The 25,360-nt window shown below is 41.1% G+C and overlaps 1 protein-coding gene across 3 annotated transcripts in view; it reads right to left on the reverse strand.

Annotated features, from left to right (window-relative positions):
- The window catches only part of GRK3 (G protein-coupled receptor kinase 3), a 122,033-nt gene that overhangs the window by 53,573 nt on the left and 43,100 nt on the right, over nt 1–25,360 (reverse strand). For 2 of the 3 annotated variants that reach the window (XM_027566461.1, XM_027566460.1), the window contains exons 3-5: nt 14,743–14,816; nt 3,135–3,236; nt 1,136–1,210 (exon numbers count right to left, since the gene is read on the reverse strand). In XM_027566461.1, coding sequence (XP_027422262.1) covers nt 1,136–1,210; nt 3,135–3,236; nt 14,743–14,816 — 251 coding nt within the window. The remainder of the gene's footprint in view (nt 1–1,135; nt 1,211–3,134; nt 3,237–14,742; nt 14,817–25,360) is intronic. The other variant, XM_027566462.1, reaches the window with a different exon arrangement.

Below are 25,360 nucleotides of genomic sequence, written 5' to 3' on the forward strand. Positions count from 1 at the left end.
ATGCACCGGGTCCTCAAAACCCCATTTCCGGGACAGTCTGCTGGCATTTCTACTCCACAGAAGGAAAAACAGAAGTGCAGACAGGCATGGTGCTTGCCCAGGGTCTTGAAAGTCGGGTCACTGTATTTCAGAGCCCAAGCTTATAACCAACTAGCCTGTACTAAAAGGTCTGACGTTTTAAGAGATGTCCATCTAATCATTTTGGCAGAAAGGCAGCAGCTGGTTTGGGTACCGTGCCCAAATGTTCTCAGAGTCAAACCAGTATCTTTTCTATAGAATAATCAGATTCATTTTGTATGAATCTGTATAAATAAGCCCAGCCATAAGGCACTAAGGCAAAAATCAACTTACTTCTCTTCAAATGACTGAATAATCCAAGAAAAGGATAAACTAGTTATTTTCATTTATGAAAACCATTATGTTAATAAATGGTATTCGTTCCTATTTCTTGTAACTCCCAGAAACATAGAAAGGTACATGATCCACTTGGAAATTTGACCGTACCCTTGCAAGCTGCCATCTCTATAGAAATCCCACGGGATAACAGAAAAGGCTTCCAGGATGAAAATGAGTGCATCCAAAGAGCGGCCAAGACATGAGCCCATCAGTTGTGGATCGAGTTTTCTGAGCCTTATAATTTAAATCTATGATTGTGTTGTGTTCAAGATGAGAGGAGCCGAGGCAAAATCCAACTTTTCAGTCACGACTCCAAGGCCATTCATTCCTTCTTGATTGCTCGAAATGAGTCTGCTTCATCTGGGGAAGGGTCGCCGTGGGGGCCAGCACCTGTGCCACTAGGAAGTCAATCTTGCCTGGTCCCTGCTCATCCCAGGTGCCCGGGATGTCAAACAGGGAAAGCCTTTTCCCTCCAATGTCTCGTCCTGACTGATTTATAGGGGAAAAAACACTAAAAGAATGCTCTAGCAGCCTTTTTCAGGACAGCCTTTATGATGCTGGCATAAGAGCACGTTTCAATGAAAAGACAGGGGATATTAAACTTTGGTTCTTCCAGATAAACCTCTAGGTAAGAAACAGTCTCGAAATTCCACCAGCACTTTCACCCAAGCAAAGAATGCCCCCAAATACAACCATTAAGTGAATTAGAAACATTTATTTGGAGAGCATTTTACCTTACCTGAAAAAGAGTTGACGTCACTTGTTTCTTGGACAGATGACTTTGTACGTGCTCTACGGCTTGCTTTGAGAATGGCTTTAAAAAGACACACACAACGTTTTCTTTTTCTTTTTCCCCCACAAATACAAAACAGAGCAAACCTCTGTGCATTTTACAATATCACAACATATAATTTAACACAACAGTTACTAAGCAGTAACCTATGGTGATCACATCAACATGCATTCTTAAAAAAAATCTGTTGTTATGTTTGTGGGCAAGCCAGATGATTGTTTCTCAGAGCTTCCAGAGTTCTTAGAAACTATGTCAAGAAGGCTGATACACATGGGGGCATTATGCCCAGAAGAGATCAAGGCTACTTTGACTTAAAAAGGGTGTAAGGAATTGTATTATCACCATATTAATATTAAATGCATCATTTCTCAGTTGGCTGATACTGGGCTCCTAAAAATGTAAAATTTCTGTTTCATGAGAGAACACGAATGCACAAAGATATACCTAAGAATTAAATGCCAGGATCACAAAGCTAAACCACAGTGTTGAAAAGACTCTAGGTTAAGGAAAGGCTTGTAGTAACCACTGCAAAGAGGAATTGGTTCTAAAAGAACAAAACTCACACTGACAAAAATTAGAAACCATGTCCTCCCCCTAAACTTCAAATTATGTCTGAAGTAATGCACAAGAAGAGCTTAAAAAAGCATATCACTCTGCTAAAAACCCTCTAAACTGCTGCCCTACATGAAAGCTATGTCTACAGAGGCTTTCTCAGGGAACACGTGGCATTTTCCAAGGTCCAACCATCCCCAGCAAGGCAGCGAGGCACAGAGCCTTACGGTGAGCTCTAGCTCAGAAGTTCAGTAAGTGCTGTACACAACACAATAAATACACGAAAATGTATCACTGTCGTGACCAGTGCTGTCTGATCGGACTCGCTGCGGTGATGGAAATGCTGTGAATCGGGGCTGATGCAGGAGCCACCAGCCACATGTGGGTACCGCACATTTCAAATGCGGCTCCAGAGGACGTCAGGAATTAAAATTTTAGTTCCATTTGATTGCAATTAATGTAAACATACTTCCCTGGTGGCTCAGTGGTAAAGAACCCGCCTGTCAATGCAGGAGATGCGGGTTTGATCCCTGGGTCGGGAAGATCACTTGGAGAAGGGGATGGCAACCCACTCCAGTATTCTTGCCTGGGAAATCCATAGACAGAGGAGCCTGATGGATCACAATCCAGGGGTCACAAAGAGTTGACACAACTTAAGAGACTAAGCAACACAAATGTAAACACAATTAAATACTCGCACATGGCTAGTGGCTACTGCATTGGACACAGCAGTCCAGGGCTCTTAGGACACTTCTTTGGAAAACAGTTTTCATGTAGAGAGATTACAGTGTATGTTTTCATTATTAATTATTCCACTCACTCCTGGTGGAAGAATTTCCTAGGAACCTCGTTTATCCTAATGACTGAATAAGATTGTTTCTCTGATTTACAAGCAAAAAAAAAAAAAAAAAAATTCAACCATCATTCAACTATTAGTGAACTATATTAACATAATAATTATAATCAACCTTATTAATTCAAAGAAAGCATTTAAGATATTTATCGATAAATATTTGATTAGCCTAATTGTTAAAGGGGAGCGAAATGAAAAACAATAAAGCTTCATTTTCTTAGAGAGTCGAGAATTGAGCTTAGCCTTTTCTTGGATTGATCTGCATTAGCCATTTTATCAACATCTGTACTGAAAGTACCCACTTTTGGAACCTTATTAAAAGTACATGGAGCAGCAGATATTGGATCAGTATTACCAGGAAACAAATGATAAAACTTGAGAAACATGGGTTCCATCCTGGATGAATACCTTTAAATCTTTCCTCCTATTTCAACTTTTATTCTAAAAACATGTGAAACCTGTCTCACTTACTCACACTGAATTAATACAAGAAGTCTCACTTACTAACACTGAATTAATAAAAAAAGAAGAAGCACTTACATGTGAACACGACAGCAGCTCCTTCATGATGTAAGTGTCATAAATCTGTCGACTTCTACAAAGGCGATCTTCCTCATTCTCAAGCTTTTCATATTCTTTTATCTAGACAGTTAAAAGTTATGATTGTTAGGTTCTGTCTTCCTAGAAACTTACTTTATTAAAAGATATTACTCGTCTTGGCAGAAACCACTTCCACATGAGATCAAGCAAATTACTTGAATTGGCCAGTGCACAGGAAACAACCACTTCTAATGTTGAAATAATGGCGCTGGAATAATTTAAGTTCAACTTGGGACAGACGAATGGATTTCTTCCTATGATGAACCTCGTTGCTTAAATTTAGAAAGACAATATTAGGCAACAAACACTGCCATGGTTACAATTATCTTATGATATAGCAGCCATGGACCATTCATTCTTGCCAATTCTCCTTTCCAAAGCACAAATAATTTGAACTTGGCAGTAATCCATTTCTATGAGTTATGATGGGGATCATTTTCACTTGACCACAGTGTTACAAAACTCAGGAGGAAAAAATAATAATGAATTGTCAGGATTCCTGCAGAGATTTTTTAGTCAACTAAATCTTTTGGAAAGACATTCATCATAGATAAAAGCACTGGTTTTTCACACTGGAACCGTTTCTGCACTCTGAAAGTATTAACAGAAAGGTTCCTTCAAACAGTAACCAGACAGGTGTTAAGATAGACTAAATAATAAAATGGGCTTAGCAAATATGCTTTGTGAGGACAAGGTCTCCATTACTTTAACCTCACAAGTTCTCAGATCAGAGAAGTGTTTTTACTCCTTTACAGATATACGTTAAATCTAAAAGACAAGAAGAGAATGAAAACAAATGAAATATGGAGTTGGTAGGAAGACTGCAGTGAAGATTTTCAATATAATGACAAATAACTACATAGGGCTTATTTCTGAAAAAAAACAGAAAATTTTCCTACCAAGTAGCCAGTTGTTATACTTTCATAATATCTGAGTGCTGCTTATTCTGCTATGATTAAAGAGTAGGGCTGACCACTCCTAGAGGTAAGAACATAAACCGAATAGAAATAAAAGCTGCCTTTTTTTACTGTATAGTCTCAGCTTGACAGGGCTTCCCTGATAGCTCAGTTGGTAAAGAATCCACCTGCAATGCAGGAGACCCCTGTTCGATTCCTGGGTTGGGAAGATCCTGTGGAGAAGGGATAGGCTACCCACTCCAATATTCTTGGGCTTCCCTTGTGGTTCAGCTGGTAAAGAATCTGCCTGCAATGCCGGACACATGGTTCAATCCCTGGGTTGGGAAGATCCCCGGGAGAAGGGAAAGGTTACCCACTCCAATATTCTGGCCTGGAGAATTCCAAGGACTGCATAGTCCATGGGGTCGCAAAGAGTTGGATATGACTGAGTGACTTTCACTCACTTTAACAGGTTTTGAAATCAAAACCAGTAAATCCTGTGAGAATCTCTGATAATGAAAGGGCATGCTTGGCAGGGAGAAGAGTATGTACAGAGCATGAAGCATATACAGCATGTGTATGAAGGCCAACTGCTTCACACACTGAGAAATTACTGGGATCATCTTAATTGTCCTTAAGTATCAATGAGATGGCTGAAATTCACAAGTCTGTAACTGCCTGGACTTAGAATTCAGTCTTCTTGGGGCAGACACTGAAACAGAACATAAAGGAAGGGGGCCTAGGAGAGGTTGATACTCCATCCAATAGGAAAACACTTAACATTTTTTTAATTATTAAAAAAAATGCATTGAAATATAGGTGATTTACAATGTCCTGTTAGTTTCAGATATATAAGTGACTCAGTTTATATATGTGTGTGTGTATACACACACACACACACACACATATACATTCTTTGTATACTCTCTTCCATAATAAGTTATTATAACATATTGAGTAGAGTTCCTTGTGCCATACAGCAGGTCCTTGTTGGTTACCTATTTTATATGTAGTAATGTGTATATTTTAATCCCAAACTCCTAATTGATCCCTCTCCCTTCCCCTTTGGTAACCATAGTTTGTTTTTTATGTCTGTGAGTCTACTTTTGCTCTGAAAACAAGTTCATTTGTACCATGTGCTTTTAGACTGCACATGTAAGTGGTACCGCATGCTGCTTGTCCTTCTCGGTCTGGCTGACTTCACTTTAGTGTGATCACCTCCTAGGTCCATCCGTGTTGCTGCGAATGGCATTGTTTTCTTCTTCTTACGACTGAGTAATATTTCGTTGTATATACAGACCACATCTTTATCCATTCATCTGTCGACAGACATCTAGGTTGCTTCCATGTCTTAGCTATTATAAACAGCGCTGCTGTGAACATCGGGGTATATGGATCTTTTCAAATTATGTCTTTCTCCAGAAGGAAAACATTTTTTTAATGAAGAAGCAAGCCAGAAATGTTGGCATAACCAAAGGACCTGGCCTTAATCATCCTAAGTTAACTCAGGAGAACATGTCTACAAGGTTCAAACACCATCCCAGACGCAAACATGGCAGCTGCAAGGAAACAGAAGCTAGTACTGAAATCTGAAGGAGAGCCAGAAAATAAACAAAGGACTCTGACTGGCTGATTTCTTTTGTTGTGTTGTTTGGTTTCAGTCAGGTCCAAAAATTAATGTCAGAATGCTAGGATAAAAGAGGTGGACTCTCAGTGAACCCAAGGCAAATGTTTCTGCCCAAACATACATATAAACTCTAGGAATACTAAATCTTCATGGAATTATTACCCTCAAACACAAGGGTAAGGAAACCTAAGTCTATGTTCTGGGGCCTGTAAAGGAAGCTGACACCTGATTCAACGGGAGTTTCCTATGAACTGTGATAGACTGATTATACAGAAAATCCTAGTTACTTGCACAAACCATGCCCTGAACCACAGCACTGGCTCTAGTGGGTGCCTTGTACCTCAGAAACTCTGACTTGAACAGCAGCAAAGGTTAATTCTTAGTAGGCAAAGCAAGAGCTTAAAGCGTCTGGGGCTGTAATTCAAAATTCACTTTCTATTATCAGTCAGACCACTAATTAAAGAACATGCCGTCAACCATCAATTAGCTCTAGACAGGATGTCCTGACCGTAATATACACAGAGAAAACGTCATCCCTAATTCTGGCAGGCAGGTTGTCCAGGGAATGGAGCAGGCAGAGGCTCAGGTTCAAGGTGAAAGGTCGCCCCTAGAGCAGAACAGAAGCATCACCACCAGTGATGAACATTCACTGACCGTGTGGTTCCCCCCTTCTGCTTTGGTGGTTACAAAACTCACAGCTCAGCATGTAGCCTAAACACATAGAACCCTAAGAGCAAGCCCCTTTGGCCCACAACTTTCACAGGCCACCTTCTCTGTCTCCCATCTGTCCCACTGCCATTCCAGCCTAGTAAAGCCACAGCGGCCTCTGCCTTGCCCAGTCAAGGGCCTCTCTTTCTGTCCTCAGCTTCCTGACACCCCAGCAGCATTCGGCTCAGTGGTGCACTCCTGGCTCGTCTGAGTTCTGGGATCTCCTCTGACTTCCGGGATCTATACTCCCCAGGAGTTTGCCACCCTGAGTCCTCTTCTTCAGTCTCCCTTGGTAATTTTCCCTCTTCTGTTAGGCTTCTAAATACTGAAGTGCCTCAGGGCATGGTGCTAAGACACCCCCTTTTCATCCACTATATTCTCCTTGGATAAAGCTCTTCAGTTGCACAGTTTCAAACACCAGTTCTATTCCAATGACTAAGTCTGGGTTTTCAGGACTCACTTCTCTCTCAGAGCTCCAGAGTCTGGGTACTGAGCCACCTATTGGATATTTCCACATCCTCTCTACTCCAGCCAATCATCTCCTTCCCCTAGTCTTCTTAATCACAAAAATGGGTAAAACCATCCTCCCAGCTGCTTATGGAGAAGGCAATGGCAACCCACTCCAGTATTCTTGCCTGGAGAATCCCATGGATGGAGGAGCCTGGCAGGCTACAGTCCATGGGGTCGCAAGAGTCAGACACGACTTAGCGACTAAACCACCACCACCAGCCCCAGGTGCCTAAGCCAAAAAAGCAATAATCATCATCGATTTTGCTCTTTTGCTCACTCTGTCCCCAGCATCCCCTACATTCAATTCATTAGCCAATCACATTGGTTTGATATTCCAAATGTATCACAAACCAAGCCCTGATTCAGGTAATAGTCAACTAATCTCTAACAGAACAATGCTGGACATCTATAAAACCCAACTACACTGGACCACTGAAGAATGACCAAAAGTACACAGATTATGGGGAAAGGGCATCAAACAGAAGCCAGAAAGAAAGAGAGGATATTCCTAAAAATAAAGAGCCAGAGGAGAGCTCCAAAATTCTGCATATAAAATCTCAAAATCTCTGGTGGACCCCTTAATGATGTGTGAGCATGACAGACCCAAATTAGTCCAGCACAGGTTTAAAGAATTGAACAAGGTTAAATTGCTACCCACTGCATGAGAAGACAGAGCATCAAGTCTGAGTAAGCCAAATTAACTCCTGAGACTATATATATATATCTCAATACCCTACAGAAAAGCAGCTTTGAGTGCCAACAATACCAATGTAAAAGATACAATCTAAAACTATTCTATGTTTGAAGAAACAGAGAAATGTGGGTCATACCCAAGAGAACAGATCATCAGTGAGGACCTATCCAAGGTAATTCAGAGACTGGAATTATCAGAAAAGGATTTTAAAACAGCCATTATAACTATACTAAAAGATGCACAGAGAACATGCATATAATGAACAACAAACTAGGAAATAGCAGCAGACAGATGATAACTATGAAATATGCCATGTTGGAAATCCTATCTGAAAAAAAATTCAGTGGATGGACATAACAACAGACGAGAGATACCAAAAGAGTCAGTGAGTTTGAAGACAGCTCTGTAGAAATTATCTAATCTGAAGAATAGAAAGGAAAAAAAATATTTGGGGAAAAATTGAATAAGGCATCAGTGATATCTAGGATAATGTCCAAAGATCAAGCATACATACAGCTGAAGTTCTAAAGAGAGGACAAGAAGAGATTAAGGTAGAAATAATGTTTTATAATGGCCCAAATTTTACCCGACATGGTGAAAAATATAAATTGACAGATTCAAAAAACTAAGTGAATGCCACAAAGGATAAACACAATGTCTGAAATTACTCCACTAAGATGCACCTCCTTGGTCAGTCTTCGACCCAGCAATTTAAGGCGGTCACCAAATCACAATATATCACATTAAGCTTTGAGTCTGTTTCGAGTCATTATTTCCTAATATCTTTCCTATTTATTTATCACTTGTTTATTGTCTGTTTCAACAAAAATAGGAGTTCAAAGAGAGCATACACTCTGTCTCGCTCATCCAAACAATACTTCTGAGCATTAGTGTTTGACAAATACTGGTTGAATGAGTAAAGAACACTCTCTAACTTTACCTCTGATGTTATACTTCCTATTTTCCATGATTTATGATTAAATGTAGGGTAATATAAATATTGTCATAAGCTTCCTCTAGTCTAACTGGAACAAGGTCAACTGCATGCCAGGTGCTGCTCTTGTCTGCACATACACGGGACAACCCTAGGGTATAGCCACTACTATTGCCCTGATTTTTAGCTGAGAAACCCAGGGAGGGCAAAGCAGGACTGCCCAGCTTCAAGCAGGGATCAGGATCATAAACTAGAAACTAGAGGATCCAGTGGGTTGATGAAAGCAAGGAGTCAGACTTACTGATAACCTCAGTCTTAGAGGCTGTACTGACTTAAGAGAACTGTATTTGAAGCCCCAAGGTGGATGACGCCGTGAAGAACACAGGGCAAGTTGGTCAGGAGCCCTGAACCATTTTCCTCCGAGGAGATGATGTGACAGGCCAGATCCATCACACAGCCTGGGACACAGGCGCTGGGGAGCAAGCCAAGGAAGAGAAGGCCCAGTGTTTAGCGTTCAGATGGAGACGTATCAGCAGGAGTCACCACCACACTGCTGAGAAGTGCTTAAGAAATAACCCAGTAGACTGCCCATCTGTTTCATCTGCTGAAGGACACAGCTTTGTATTTAACAAAGCAGTTGAGTACATGCTGAAACTGAAGAGGTGAAGCTTTTAAGAACACAGGAAAGAAAAATAATTTTTGACAGATCAAGCTGTGATTCTCATACAGATAAAATGCCTGATTCACATTGAAATAAAAAGTTATTTTGTACTGAGTGAAACCCTTTCAGATTTAATTTTCTTTTTTTTTTTCACATGATGCCAAATGTACATCATCATTTCATCATCCTTCCTGGAAATACGTTAATACAATTAAAAAATGTAGAAAAATATCAAGTTTCCATGTATATCAATAAACCAGGGGAAAAAGGAATATCCTTCCAATTCTCAAATGTACAAAGACGACTAACATCACCCCTAATTATGCCATGCTTTCTGTGCACCATTTCAAGTGCTTTAGGGTAAAGACACATCACGCTAATAATACTAGCATATGTCATCTCTAAAATATATTTTAATGAATATATTTCCTAACTTCAATTTTAATTTCCTCTGTGACTCATAAATTATTTAGAAGCTATTTATTTCCAGACAGCTAAGGATTTCTTGACACTGTTGTGAAATTTGCACTTAAGTCCACTGTGATCAGAATACATACTCTGAACAATTTCAATCTTGAAATTTGCAGAAACTTGCTTTAGGGTCCAGCATATGTTCTATTTTGGTAAATGTTCCGTACGTACTTTTAAGAACACAAACTGTTTTTGCTGAAAGCAGCATTCTGGATGTCAAGTTAAGTCAACTGTATTCATCACTTTATTAAGATCATCTATATCCTTACTAATTTTTGCCTATTTGTTTCTACAAGCTCTTGAAGTATCTGTGTGTCCCAGGAGGATTGTAGAATTATTTTGTTTTGACCTCCCTGCCAATTTTTGCTTGATGTATTTTAAAGTTATGCTATTTGTAACATACAGATTTGAGATGAAGATACTGACTTTTCTATCATGATGAAATCATCTCTATCTCAAAGTAGCATTGCTGTGTACTTTGTCTGATACTATGTCAGCTTTGCTTCAGTGAGTGTATATATTACAAATCCTCTTCCATCCTTCTGTTTAAAGTATGTTACTTCCTTAAACACTGAATCGCTATAATGTACACCTGTAACTGGAAGAAACACAAGCTGGAATCAAAATTGCCGGGAGAAATATCAATAACCTCAGATATGCAGATGACACCACCCTTATGGCAGAAAGTGAAGAGGAACTAAAAAGCCTCTTGATGAAAGTGAAAGTGGAGAGTGAAAAAGTTGGCTTACGGCTCAACATTCAGAAAACGAAGATCATGGCATCCGGTCCCATCACTTCATGGGAAATAGATGGGGAAACAGTGGAAACAGTGTCAGACTTTATTTTTCTGGGCTCCAAAATCACTGCAGATGGTAACTGCAGCCATGAAATTAAAAGACGCTTACTCCTTGGAAGGAAAGTTATGACCAACCTAGATAGCATATTCAAAAGCAGAGACATTACTTTGCCAACAAAGGTCCGTCTAGTCAAGGCTATGGTTTTTCCTGTGGTCATGTATGGATGTGAGAGTTGGACTGTGAAGAAGGCTGAGCGCCAAAGAATTGATGCTTTTGAACTGTGGTGTTGGAGAAGACTCTTGAAAGTCCCTTGGACTGCAAGGAGATCCAACCAGTCCATTCTGAAGGAGATCGGCCCTGGGATTTCTTTGGAAGAAATGATGCTAAAGCTGAAACTCCAGTACTTTGGCCACCTCATGTGAAGAGCTGACTCATTGGAAAAGACTCTGATGCTGGGAGGGATTGGGGGTAAGAAGAGAAGGGGACGACAGAGGATGAGATGGCTGGATGGCATCACTGACCCAATGGACATGAGTTTGAATAAACTGCGGGAGTTGGTGCTGGACAGGAAGGCCTGGCATGCTGCGATTCATGGGTTTGCAAAGAGTTGGACACGACTGAGCGACTGATCTGATCTGATCTGAATATTGTATAGCAACTGTATTTTAATTTAAAAGTAAAGTAAAATACTTTAAATAAAGCATGCCACTTAACAAGCAGTGCATAACATGGTTTTGGTTATATATCCAGTCTGACAAACTTAAGTGTTTACTGGGAGTATTTAGCCCATTTATATTAAATATAATCATTTATATAAACGGGTTTTTAGCTACCACAGTTCCTCTTTGTTTTCGATTTGACCTCCTACTTTATGTCGACCTTCTATTCTTTTTCTTTTTGGGGATTAAAACAATGTTGTTTTATTTCATATTCCCTCTATTTCAACCTTCTAGATACACATATTTTATTCTCTTAAATGTTACCTTAAGAGGTTACAATATGCATTCTTTACAAGTCAGTGCAAATTACTACTTTTACTTGTCCCCAGTAATCCTAGAATCTTAAAATACTTTAACTTTATTAACCCTTCTCCTGCCTTCTGTGATACTCTCATACATTTCAGTTTTACACACACTTTAAACCCTAAGAACATATAACAGCTTTGTATGGCCAACATGTATATATTTCACATGCATATTTGCCCTTATGATGTCTTTCACCCCTTCTTGCATCTCCATCCAGGATCATCTCCCTTAAGCTTGAAGTAGCTCCCTTTAATACTGATGGTAACGCAGCTCCACTACTGACAAATACTCTTGGCTTTTGTCCAAAACCATCTTTATTTCATCTTCATGTTTTAAGGGAGTTTGGCTGGGAAAATAATTTTAGGTTGGCAGCTTTTCTCGCTCATTACTTTAAAGATGGCCGTTTTATCGTCTTTCTTTTTTCTTAATCGTTTAAGATGTCATAGTTGTGTCGGTCATATTGAGCGAAGTCGCTCAGTCGTGTCTGACTCTGCGACCCCGTGGACTGTAACCCAGCAGGCTCTTCCATCCACGGGATTCTCCAGGCAAGAATACTGGAGTGGGTTGCCATTTCCTTCTCCAGAGGATCTTCCTGACCCAGGGATCGAACCTGGGTCTCCCACATTGCAGGCAGATGCTCTAACCTCTGAGCCACCAGGGAAGTCCATATTACTGGCCCTTTAAAAACTAGGTGTCTTTTTCTAACCTCTGGCTGCTTTTAAAATTTCCTGTCATGGGATTTCAGAGTCTTATATTGATGAGCAAAGATATGTTTCCTTGGTAGTCATCCTGCTTGGGGTTTTCTATGTGTTTTGAATCTTTAAGCTATTGTCTTTCATCATTTTGTAACAGTATTCTATCCTCAAGTATTGCTTATGCCCCATTCTCCCTCCTCTTTCTGGGACTCCACCGCTACAAAGACCTTTTTAAGTGCATCTCACTTGTCTTTAATGCCCTTATTTCTTTCTTATATATTTTTTTTTCCCCTGCGTTTCAGTTTGAGATGATCTACTGAACTGCCTCCCATTCATTAATCCTGTCTCTCATTGTGACAATCTGCTATTGGTTCTAGCCACTGGGTTCTAATTTAAATACTGTACTTTATTTTCTAGAATATCTGCTCGGTTTTTCCACAATAAATCCAAATTATGCCAAAACTCTATCCTTCCATCTAATTATTTTGTCCAACTTGTCCTCTGTTGTCTTAAATATATTACTTAGGGTTATTTTTAGGTACTTGTCAGCTAGCTCCAATATCTGACTCATCTGTGGGTCTGATTCTATTGCCTTGTTTATAAGTCATATGATCTTGCTTCTATTGTATCATATCATTTTTTACTGTATGGTGAATGCTGGAGAGTCTCTAAGTATTGTTATTTTGCACCCAGAAAAGAGACAGAGGGCTCCCCTTGCTCTCTGCTGCACAGGCAGCAGGGGAGCTCACTGCCCAACAGGGAGCTGAGTTGGGCTGGTCTTGCTGCCGTTTGTGTAGTACTCAGTCTTGAGAGTCAATTCCTAGGCAGGTTGATAAGAAGTCCGGGGTCCCCAAGGACGAGAAAGGGGTCTGGGGTTCTCAAGGAGGAGGAAAGGACAACCATCTCTTCTTTTTCTCTACATTCCTTAGTCTTAGTCATATAAAATGTTTTCCCCTTTAAGCCCTAAGCTGATGATTACACAATGAACAACTCAGTTTAAACTCTATATAACAATAATGTATCCTGCTTGAGGATAGTTTCTCCTTCTTGAAAACCTTTTGACTAAACCCCGTTATCTTAAAATGTATATTACGGGAGTGGGTCTGGTAAGATCTTTCTATTGTTAGTTCTGATCCTGTCATCTTAAAATGTAAATTGTGGGAGTAGGTCTAGTAAGATCTTTACAACCTTGAGACATTTTTTTGATTTATTGTAATAACAGAGGATGAGATGGTTGGATGGCATCACCGACTCAATGGACATGAGTTTGGGTAAACTCCGGGAGTTGGTGATGGACAGGGAGGCCTGGTGTGCTGCAGTCCATGGGGTTGCAAACAGTTGGACACGACTGAGTGACTGAACTGAACCGAACAACCAATTAAACAGTATATAACTCCCTTGCTTAGACCAGCGAGGGGGGCACTCTCCATCCCCCTTCTGATGTCTGTGTCAGAAGCTTTCTCTGTTCCTTTTCTTACTTTAATAAAACTCTGCTACACAAAAGCTCTTGAGTGATCAAGCCTGGTCCCTGGTCCCAAAGCTAAATCTTCTTTGGAGATCATGAATCCGACAAGTTCACCTTAAGCTATCAGTCTGCCTCTGGTTCACCCCCATTTCTAAGGCCTGGCTCTCCCTGGAGTTCAATGAGATCTCTGTCTCCTCCACACTGAACTTGGTTCTGCCCTTAAGTAGTCTTCAGGATGGCTCTTGGGCCCCTGTCCCATTCAAGCTTCAAAACTTCGCATACGTCTTGAGAAATGGACTCATCATGTTTTGGGGGCCCCTCTAATCTCATCTAGTCTTTACTCCAGACCCAGAAACCTCTTTTGGTTTTTCTGTCTCCCAGAAACAGCCTCCTGCCAGGGGCCAAACTTGGATTCTCATCTGCTCACCACACCTATGACCAACCAATGTCCCAGGTGATAAGTGGTTCCAGATCTTCGGTGGGGTTTTCCTCTCCTGCCTGTTCTGTTTTCAGATTCGTGCCACAGCAGGTGTATATTTAAATATCATGTAATCCTGCAAGGCTGTGAGAGGTTTCAGTGTGTCTTTCAGAAGCTCCTGGCCCATCTCTTCAGCCCCTCCCAATGTTTTGCTGGGAAAACGGGCTATGGGCTTGAGGCCTCCCTCTCCCACAAGTCTCTGATTCGTCACTCCAGTAATGTGTGACCATAAAACTTTGCTAGTTATTCTTTTATCCAATAGCAGCCCTCTACCTCAGCTTCTGTCTCCAGAATCTGCAAGCTTCTGTAGAAAATAAAATGGGTGAGGATGCTCCATCGTCTTCCTCTGGAATTTTAGTCCAACTATTCCTCACTGACTCCAGAACACTATAGAGTTTTAAAGATATATTTTTTATAGTTGGTGCCAGAATCTCTAATAAATTATATATCTTGTGCTACTAATTACTTTCAATGAATTTCTAAATATTTCTAGAATATTTGTAATATCTAGGAGTCTTAATATTTTCCAAAGAACAGTTTAAATATGCTTTTAAAATAAAAGCATTGATAAAACAGTCACTTCTTACCTCTTCATAAAACTTCACCTGAGGTACAGCTTCATTAATTTCATTCAAACAAAAATCTTTAAATAGCAAGAAACCTAAAGAAAGAGAATAAAAAATTTCAGGGTGGGCAATGGATGGAAACTTTATCCCACAGGGTGTTTTCAAATTCATTTGTTTCGACCTCTTCCTCTCCTACATTAACAAAGAAATTTTAAAAGGTTTTAAGAGGCTACTTAATGCCTAATGCCTACAAGAAAATAATGCAGGTTAGATAAGAGTATCATACATCTGGCTCTTGCATTGGGGTTCATTCTCTCTTGGCAACCCCCCTCCCACTTTAAAAAATGCACAATTAACAGTGCAAGCGGCCACCACCACTCAGCGCCACTGGTCACTGCCGAGAACATAAGGCAAATCAAAGAAATCAGAGATGAGGGCAGTACAGAGGTGTTGGCAAGAGTCACCATGGATCTAATAAATCATATGCTCACTGAAACAGAACTAAACTCCCTTAAAAAGAAAACAAAACCAAAGGGCCTCCCTAATCTTCCTAGCCTTTTCTCTCACCACATATTAGCTCAAGTCCCACCAAGTCCCCACCAAACACCTTCAGCCTAAGTGGATCATCCATCTCCAGATCATGCTTTTCCCCTTCACAACCCCACACCTCATCAAGCCATCACGACCTGCTGCCCAGGATACCACTCCCATTGCACAGTGCCCGCTACACAGTGGAAGGCAAATAAATATTTGTTGAATGAACGTTTGCTGGCATGGCCCCTTCCAACAAGTCAAAGCACTTAGCACACCCCGGTTAATTATCTGACTTACAAGCTCCCATCCTGTACCAAACCCAGTCAATGCCTCACACCTAGTCAAGTCTCAGCAAATGATACAGGCTGGATACAACAGGCTGACCGAGGGCAGAGATATGGGAAGGTTACAAAAAGTCAAAAACAATGAGAACGTCCAAACAATTAAAGGATCGCTAGGAGAAACAGAAGTCACCAGGGGCGGGGGGAGTGGGAAATGAAGAAACACTCAGAAAAAGTTAAAATGTTGGGTGAGGGTTAGACCAGAACTCCCCAGGTAGGAGAGAGCTGGAAGGAAGCAGCTTTGACATGATTTTCATTCAAGTTAACGTAAGAGTAATATGACCTGAGCTTGTCTGTTACTGCCCCGTAAATTCCCCTCCATGGTTCCAGGAACATGACCTTTGAAAATGGTAAATGTTTGTTCACTGGAACTAGAAGAAAAGTATCTGAACCACTTGGTTAAACAGGCAAGGCCAGAGTATGAGGGCTGGGTGCAGACAGCAAGCAGGAGCGCGGCCGCAATCCTTGGCCACCTTGTCAACTGCAGTGGGGCTGGAGGGGCTAATGCATGAAGGAAGCGGGGAGTTCAAGCAGCAGCCAAATAGGAAGAATCGAAGGTGTCATTCTCCACTGATTCCTCATGTTAATATGTTTATTTTAAACATATTAGTTTAGAGTAAGGTAATGTAAGAGTAAGGTCGTCTTTTTGTTCTCATTCCTCCCAAAGTAATTTTACATTTCCCTCGTCATGTCATCTTTGACTCCTGAGTCATTCAGAATGACTGCACCTTCAGAAACGTGCAATTTTCAGATATTTGGATTTTTTTAAGGTATTTTGGGGGATATCGATTTCTGTTTAATTCTGTTGTGGTCAGAGAACACATTCGGTAGGATTTCAACACTATAAAATTTATTGAAATTTGGTTTTGGACCAAAATTGGACTGAATTTGGTCCTTCTAGGTGAATGTTTTAAGGGTACTTGGAAAAAAAAAAAGATAGTATATAAGGTGAAGTGTTTCATTAAACAGAGTAAAAAGGCAATTAAGTTGGTTGACGGGGTTGTCTGGGTCCTCTAAACTCTTACTAAATGTCAGTCAGCTTACTCTCTCCAGTATCCACGGAGGGCTGTTGAAATGCCCATTTGTAAATTGGAGAGGAGAGGAAAGAAAGGAGGAAGGGGATGGAGAGAGGAGTTGAATGAATAAACAACCAATTTAATATGCTGTCACCTACTTTAATGCAACTTCCATCCTCAGTGTGTACGATAAGCCGATGAAGTTTTTGATTATTTATGTATTTATTTTTGGCTGCACCGGGTCTCTGCTGCTGCGCAGACGTCTCTCTGGCTACGGCGAGCAGGGGCTACTCTCTAGTGGTCCGAGGGCTTCTCCTCGCCGTGCTTTCTCTTGCTGCAGAGCACAGACTCTAGGGCACAAGGGCTCAGTACTTGTGGCACACGGGCTTAGTTGCTCCGTGGCACGTGGGATCTCCCTGGACCAGGGATCGAACCTTGTCCTCTGCAGTGGCTGGCAGATTCTTTACCACGGAGACACCAGGGAAGTTGCAAAGAATTATTTTAACATTGTATGTGGGGGACAGTATTTCCCTCCTGTCTGTATGCAAACTTAAGTGCTACTTTCTATCACAGCAGCTGCTAAAATGGAGCAGCCAGAAGAAAGATATTTTGATATTTTGCCTTTAGGATAAATCCTAGATCACTGTGTTCCAGGCTAAAAGCAATTTACCTTCATTAGACTTAAATTACATTTTTAAAAAAGAGAAAGGTTACTGATTAGAACAAAAGCTAAAAGGAAAAATTAAGGAAATTTTCGCCTAGCTAGTTCGCTTCATCGGTGTGACTTCTCCAGATTTCAAAGAATAAAAAACTGTGACCCAACACCTGCTTACTAGATAACTGTGGAATGTGTTTACCCTTGTTTCTACATTTGAACCACTGCAAACTGTCTGGATACTCATTACCTCCCGAGTGTATGTGACATCCAGGAAAGGCAAACTATCCCAATGTCCCACCAAAATATTTTGCAAAAATCAGGAGAAAGAATTGTATTAGCTTTTATAAAACATCAATTAAAAACTTGAAATATTAAATATAAGTGGTTTCTATGGGAAATTAAAATTTAGCCTCCTAAAAAAATTTTAAAAAAGGAAAGAGAAACATGAAAAAGTTTTCCAAGAAATAACACCCGGGGCTTCCCTGGTGGCTCAGTGGTGACGAATCCTCCTGCCAGTGCAGGAGACACGGCTCCATCCCTGAGGACTCCACAGGCCACGAACTACCAAGCTCATGTGCCGTGACTACTGAGCCTGTGCTCTGGAGCCTGGGGGCTGCAGCTACGAGGCCCGTGCGCCCTGGAACCCAGGCTTTGCCACAAGGAGAAGCCACTGCAACGAGAAGCCGTGCACCACAACTAGAGAAGACCCCACTTGCCCCAACTAGATAAAAGCCCGTGCGGCAACAAAGACCAGCACACCCCTCCCCCACCCCCAACAAAAGAAGTAAGGCTTGTGCTGGGCTTTATTAAGGAAGTTCAAACACTGGGAAGGAGGATAGATTGCATAACTGTTATAAGTTTCCACCAAAATGTACTGATTTGACAAAGCATTTCCTGTGTCTACTAAGGGTCACTGTGCTATACGTCGGTGAAGGCAGAGTTCTTCTCGTAAGAGACTTACTGGTTGACGTAAGGGGCAGACAACAAAGCAGTAAACAAATAAAATAATGTCAATGTACAGTAAATGATATAAAGAACTAAATGTGGTGCTGAGACCAAAGATAAAACAGAGGTCAAGACCTCTGAGCTGTGGGATGAATAAAGTACAAAGCATTTCAAATTAGAGCAGGCCAGAATGCCTAACTCACACCTTCTGTTCAATACTGCATTAGAGGTCTGTGCCAGTGCAACAAGAGAATGAAATGAAAGTCATCAAAATTGAAAAGTTAAAACTGCTTTTATTCCTAGACAACCTAGTTAACTATGTAACAAATCTTTAATCATTGTTTTCAGTTTCCCTTGTTGACAGACCTGCTGCTGCTGCTGCTAAGTCACTTCAGTCGTGTCCAACTCTGCGTGACCCCATAGACGGCAGCCCACCAGGCTCTGCCGTCCCTGAGATTCTCCAGGCAAGAACACTGGAGTGGGTTGCCATTTCCTTCTCCAATGCGTGAAAGTGAAAACTGAAAGTGAAGTCACGCAGTCGTCTCCGACTTCGTGACCCCACGGACTGCAGCCTACCAGGCTCCTCTGTCCATGGGATTTTCCAGGCAAGAGTACTGGAGTGGGGTGCCATCTCCTTCTCCGACAAAACAGCTACTAGAATATATAAGTGAATTTAGGAAGCTCATAAAATACAAGGTCATTAGCTAAGAATCAATGACAGTAGGTATACTCACATAACACAATTTTAAAATGGAACTTTGAAACAAGTCCATTTGTGCTAACATCAAAAAATAATCAATATTTAGGAATAAATAAATAGGAGCTATTCAAGACCACTATGTGGAAAACTGCAAAATATCACTGAAAGATATTAAAGAACATCTAAATAAATGAAAAGATATATGGATTGGAAGACTCAGTATTGCTCAGATATTAATTCTCCCCAAACTGATCTATGGGGTCAATGTAATTCCAATCATAATTCCCGATCACAGGCTTTTTAATGAAACTGACAAGCTGATTCTAAAATGGATATGGAAATGCAAAAAACCTAAAATACTCAAAGCATCTTGAAAAAGAAGAAAAATGTTCAAGGATGTACTCTGCCTAATTTCAAGACTCATTTATTATACAGCCAAGGTAATCAACAGGGTGACACTGGCATAAGACTAAATCAATGAAACACAACAGAGGATCCAGAAATACACTCAACTCATACGTGGTCAACTTATTTTCAACAAAGACAGCAAAGCAATTTATGGGAAAAAGGAAGTCTTTTCAAAAAAAAAAAAGGTGCTAAGAAAAAACATATCAAAATGGGAGAAGAAAGAAACTTAAATCTGAAAAAGGCCTATATTCAGCTTACACATACATTAAAAAAAAAAAAACCTCTTAAAAATCAGTTTTTAAAAGGAAACAACCCAATAAAAGAATGGGCAAAGAAATCTGAACACTTCACAAAGGAAACAACACGAATAGACAAGAAGCACATGAACAGGGTCCGACGCTGCTGTGCGTGTGCTGAGTGGTTCCAGTCACGTCTGACTCTGCGACCCCGTGGACTGCAGCCCGCCAGGCTCCTCTGTCCATGGGATTCTGCAGGAAAGAATACAGCAGCGGGTTGCCCTGCCCTCCTCCAGGGGATCTTCCCAAATCAGTGATCAAACCTGCACCTCTTACGTCTCCTGTACTGGCAGGTATAATTTGCCATCCACGTGGCACCATTTAGCACTGGCACCACCTGAGAAGCCCGTGACCGCTGGTTATCACGCAAATATAAACTAAATCACTTTGAGACACCACTTCACAACTACTAGAAGGGCAGAGTTAAGAAGACTGGTAATGTCAGATTTTGGCAACCAGAAGCCTTACTCGCTTTGAAGAATATACAATGTTTTGGACTCCTCGTGCCACTGAATCAACAGTCAGAGAAAGAATGACTGTGTTGGCTGGGATGACTGATCCTGATACCAAGGGGAACCTGGGCTGTGACTCTGTAATGGAGGGAAGCAGGAGAAGGGAAGAAGGGGGAAGCTCTTCCTTAGCACAAAAACCGTAGAAGGACTGATGGAGTTAGAAAATCAACAGGTGCCAAAATCAGTGGGTATACCTTTAACAAGGAATAGAATATTCACAGAGTCTCCAAAGTAATTTCCCAACATTAATTATTACTTACAAAGGGAAAGCAAAGACAGACCACGCATTTGGAGAAAAGTAATTGTAAATTAAGTATCTGACAGAGAACTTGTATTCAAAGCATACAATGAAGTCTCAAATTCAATAATGAGAACACAAATAATTCACTATTTTTTTAAAATGAGAAGATTTGAATACTTGCACCAAAGATGATATATAAATGCAAAATAACTGCATGAGAAGATGCCCAACATTATTAGTCATTAGAAAAATGCAAATTAACATACAATAAGGTATCACTATATCCTTCTTAGAATAGCCAAAAAAAAAGAGAGAGAGAGAAACAATACCACTGCTGATTAGGAGAGAATGTGGAGAAACTAGGGCTCTCCATTGGGAAACATTTTTTTAAAGTTAAAGATCCATTTGCCATTCAGCCCAACAATCCCACTCCTAGATATTTATCCAAGAGGAATGAAAATTTACGTTCACACAAAAATCTGAACAGATATTTATAGTAGCTGCATATATAATATAGAAAAATTGGGTATAACCCAAATGTTCTTCAGCTCCTGACTGAATAAAGTGTGACATATTGATACAATGGAACCCTACTCAACAAGACAAAGGAATGAACTACTGATACATCCACCGTAAGTGACTCTCTAACACACTGTGCTAAGTGAAAGAAACCAGATTCAAAGGCTACATACTCAATGAGTCCACTTCTGTGTCGTTCTGGAAAAGGACAAACCGTAGGAACAAACAGATCAGTGGCTGTCAGGGGTTAGGGTGGGGAGTGGGAGCTGACTTATAAATGGCCCTGGAAAATCTGGGGAGGCGATGAATTACTGTACACCTTGACTTCTGTAGTTGTTATATTGATACAACTTTAAGCATTTGTCAAAACTGATAGAAGTGTCCATTGTAGATGGTGAGTTTTACTTAAATTATACCTTATGATTAACCTGAGTCTGCCTGCCCCACCAAAAAAAAAAAGCTGATGGTAGAAAAAGAAAGAAAAGTAAGATTGGGTGCATATAGTTGAGCCAGGGACAAGCCTCAAAAGGTGTTCCTGAATAGTGGCTTTAAGATGATCACAAATAGAGATCTAGAATTTCTAGAAGTCAATACCGGATCACTTACATGGTTGTCAATGTCTACAAGATGCTTTTCATAAAGCACAAGTTTCTATGGAAGATAAAAATCATTCAAACATAGAGCCATGGGACTAAAATAAGTAATTATAAAGGTTCTGGATAACACAGAGGTCAGAAATGACTCTGACACATTCAGGATACACAATATTTTTTTACAGGTGAAAATAAAGGAAATTGTAAATGATAACTCATGAATAAACTCCCAAAGGGTACCATGCCCCTTCTAAATGAATATGACTAAGCTAACTTCCCAATGAATACTTCTTTTCATTTCTTCCAAGTCCCAACAGGAATAAATACATTAAAAAAGAATATTTAGTTAATTGTATTTATCTATGTCATGAAAATCTTAAAACATATTTTTTTTAATTTCAATCTCCTTGTCAAACTAGAACTTTCACCTTCCTGACTTAAAACTTACAGGATAAAATTAGAAACAAAATGTAGTTGACTCCTTTCTTCTGGGTCCTAGTGCACACATGGTTTTGCTTGAGCCCTTCGAGCATCTTTGGCAGGTATGTGGTTTGATGCTAAATGCAATTTCACCCCCCCTACTGTCTTCAGCCATGAAATTAAAAGATGCTTGCACCTTGGAGGAAAAGTTGTGACAAACTTAGGCAGTATATTAAAAAACAGAGACATTACTTTTCCAACAAAGTTCTGTATGGTAAAAGCTATGATTTTCTAGTAGTCATATATGGATATGAGAGTTGGATGATAAAGAAAGATGAGTGCTGAAGAACTGATGCTTTTGAACTGTGGTGTTGGAGAAAAGATTCTAGCCAGTCCCTTGGACTGCAAGGGGATGAAACCAATCAATCCTAAAGGAAATTTGTCCTGAATACTCATTGGAAGGACTGATGCTGAAGCTCTAATACTTTGACCACCTGATGCGAAGAACACTGGAAAAGACCCTGATGCTGGGAAAGGTTGAAGATGGGAGGAGAAAGAGATGATAGAGGATGAGATGGTTGTACAGCATCACCAACTTGATGCACATAAGTCTGAGGAAGCTCCAGGAGTTGGTGATGGACAGGGAAGCCTGGCTTGCTGCAGTCCATGGGATCACAAAGAGTAGGACACAACTGAGTGACTGAACTGAACTGAAATGGTGTTTAATGATGTTTTCAGATATCTGTGAAAGCCCTAAGATGATGTGAAAATATCTATGATGTCTATTGATGATAAAGTCACACATACTTCTAAAAAAAAATGTAGTTGAGGAATGTTATAAATAGTTAGGTCTTCTAAAAATCCAAGTTACCATTCCACCTCCAATTTAAGTTCGGCACATTCATGTTCAATAAAATATTCTTAGATTAATTAAAGGGATCACTCGTTTAGATAATGGAGAGATTTGGGACCATGAGTAGTAACAGTCCAGTAGACAAAAGCACAAATGGTAATTAATCTGGCTGAAGAAAAATTCATAGACGGTTCTGAGCAATTGGCTCTTGATTCAAAAAACAAAGGAAACTGGGACTGGGAGGAAAATGTGAAATTACAGAGTCAAGAAAAGTATATCTAAATCCTTGCAATAGTTGGACTACTTTAAGCCTTTCCAAACATGAAAATTATTGAAGAGAAAACATATTTCTGGCTATGCACACCATGCCAACACTCTTTCCAGACTGGGGTCAATTTTTTCATCTATCACAGTTTAATACACATCTAATAGCAAACAAGCAAACTGACAATTAAAATAAAGTGAGATTTAAAGCAACTTAAAACAAATTATCCCAACAATCCACCTGATTTATGTTTCCCAAAGACATCTCAAAGAACGATGATTAAAGCTGGCAGTATGGAAATCAGAGTATGTGTGCACATCACAGAATAAACACAACAGGGACAAAGTGGGGAGGTTGCGGCAAACAAGCTGGGTCTAACCACAATTTTATCAAGGAATAAACACAATAGGAGTCCACCAATTAACGCATGTGTGTTCACTCTGTGATAATTCATGAGCCTATGCACTTGGACCTGAGCACTTTCCTATATGTATATTCCAATAAAGATTTATTTAAAACAAAGAGGATCAACCAGTAAGTTTTTAGGTCCGGATACTGTAAGCATAAGTGTGAAATGAAGGGGCTCTCAGAGCAACTGTAATCTGACTGGAGGAACTGACCAACATACATAAAGACAATACCTAACTGCACTGCATCAGTTACGAGCCATGTTCGCTTTGCAGGAGAGAGACGTGCTGCTTCCTAGATCACCACTCGGCCACTCACTCAGCTCCCATCATTCGTCCAGCGTCCCTTCTAATCTGTCCTGTGAGCTGCTGCCCCAGACCTGACCATGCTGTTCCCTTGTCATCACTGCACAGATGCCGGATGCGACCCAGCCTGCATCATCTGCAGTGCAGCGCACACTGCGCTCTGCCCCACCACCTCACCGAGCTACAGCGCCACCTGCCCAGCAAAGCCGGACACAAGCGCAGGTCACTCAACACGCCACGAGCCCTCAGTCCCTTCACACAGGCTGACTTCTCAGCACCGCTCCCTTCTTGCCATCCACCTCTCCCCGGCCCCACTTCCCCGGCCCCTCCTTCTCACAGCCACCCACCACCTGCAGATTTGACCTGGTTAACGAGCACTTAACCTTCAGGACTTCACCTGAGCATCACAAATCACCATAAACTTCCAAGGACCAGCCCTCCTCCCCATCCCAGTGAGGTCGAGAAGCTGTCCCTCTTTTCTGCTCCCACAGCCCTGGGTCCTTAGCGCTTTCAAGGCCACTAAATTACAACTATCTATTTTAGGAATGGACGAAATGGCACAAAATTGTAAAACTGTATTAAAAAGGTACAAACTGAAAAGCTGCCTTCCAGTTCACGCCCCTCGTGTTCCCAGTAGCACGCCCACCACCATCACCCTCAGTGTAACCTCTATTACTGGTTACTATGTCTTTTCAGGGAAGGGGTGGGTGTCACTTCTTGGCCAGGTGCTAGGAAGTCCATGTGGCTGCGTCACCCAGCTCGATGCAGGGGACTCCGAGTTCTAAGGGACGCCAGTGTCACAACGTGGCAAGAGCTTGGCACATGGAGGGTGGGCAGGGTGGCCCCTTGCTCACCCTGCACCGGTGTAGATGAGAAATGCCCATGGGTGGGCTTCTGTGGCAGACGCTGTGTCCCCTGCTAACACGCCACAAAGGCAGGTGCAAAGACGAACTCTGACTTCCCTCCACACTGTCTCCATCAGGCTTTTTCCCCATAACCAAGACCTTGTGGATCTTTCTGGACAGGTCACGAAGAGCTACTTGGCCACTCCCTCCAGCTGCATCATTCCGTCGGATGGAATGCGGGAAGTCACGTAACTTGTTTCCTAATGGTGAACATTTGGGCTGCAGCAAAGAGTTTGCTTTTATAAAACTGCAGAAATAAATAACCTTCTCCACACATCATGTCTCATGTGTTCAAGCCTATCTGTAGGATACAGTCCTCAGAGTGAAAATCCTGAGCTAAAGATTATATAGACGCTTTGTTATTTTATCAATAATAGACTTGGCCAAAGACCCATCGGATCAGTACCTGTTTGTACACCTTCTAGCAATGGATCGACTCCTGTTCTGAAACCCACAGCCATAGTGGGTGTGGGTTTCGACCCCTGGTTGGGGAACTAAAATTCTGCATGCTATGTGGTGCAGCCAAAAAACAGAAATAAGGAAAAAAAGGAATCCTTTGGGCCTCCGCCTCTCGGGCACCGGCCCCGTCTGGTTCCTTGTTTGTCCCTGGCGTTCGATGGCAGCACTTCCAGCATCTCCTTAGACCTGACACTGGCCTTAGGAACAGACGGCAGCATCGTTAAGAAAGGATGCTCTTCTGGCATCACTGAGGAGCTGTTT

Source organism: Bos indicus x Bos taurus, chromosome 17, assembly GCF_003369695.1.
Source record: "Bos indicus x Bos taurus breed Angus x Brahman F1 hybrid chromosome 17, Bos_hybrid_MaternalHap_v2.0, whole genome shotgun sequence".
Classification (NCBI taxonomy): Eukaryota; Metazoa; Chordata; class Mammalia; order Artiodactyla; family Bovidae; genus Bos; species Bos indicus x Bos taurus.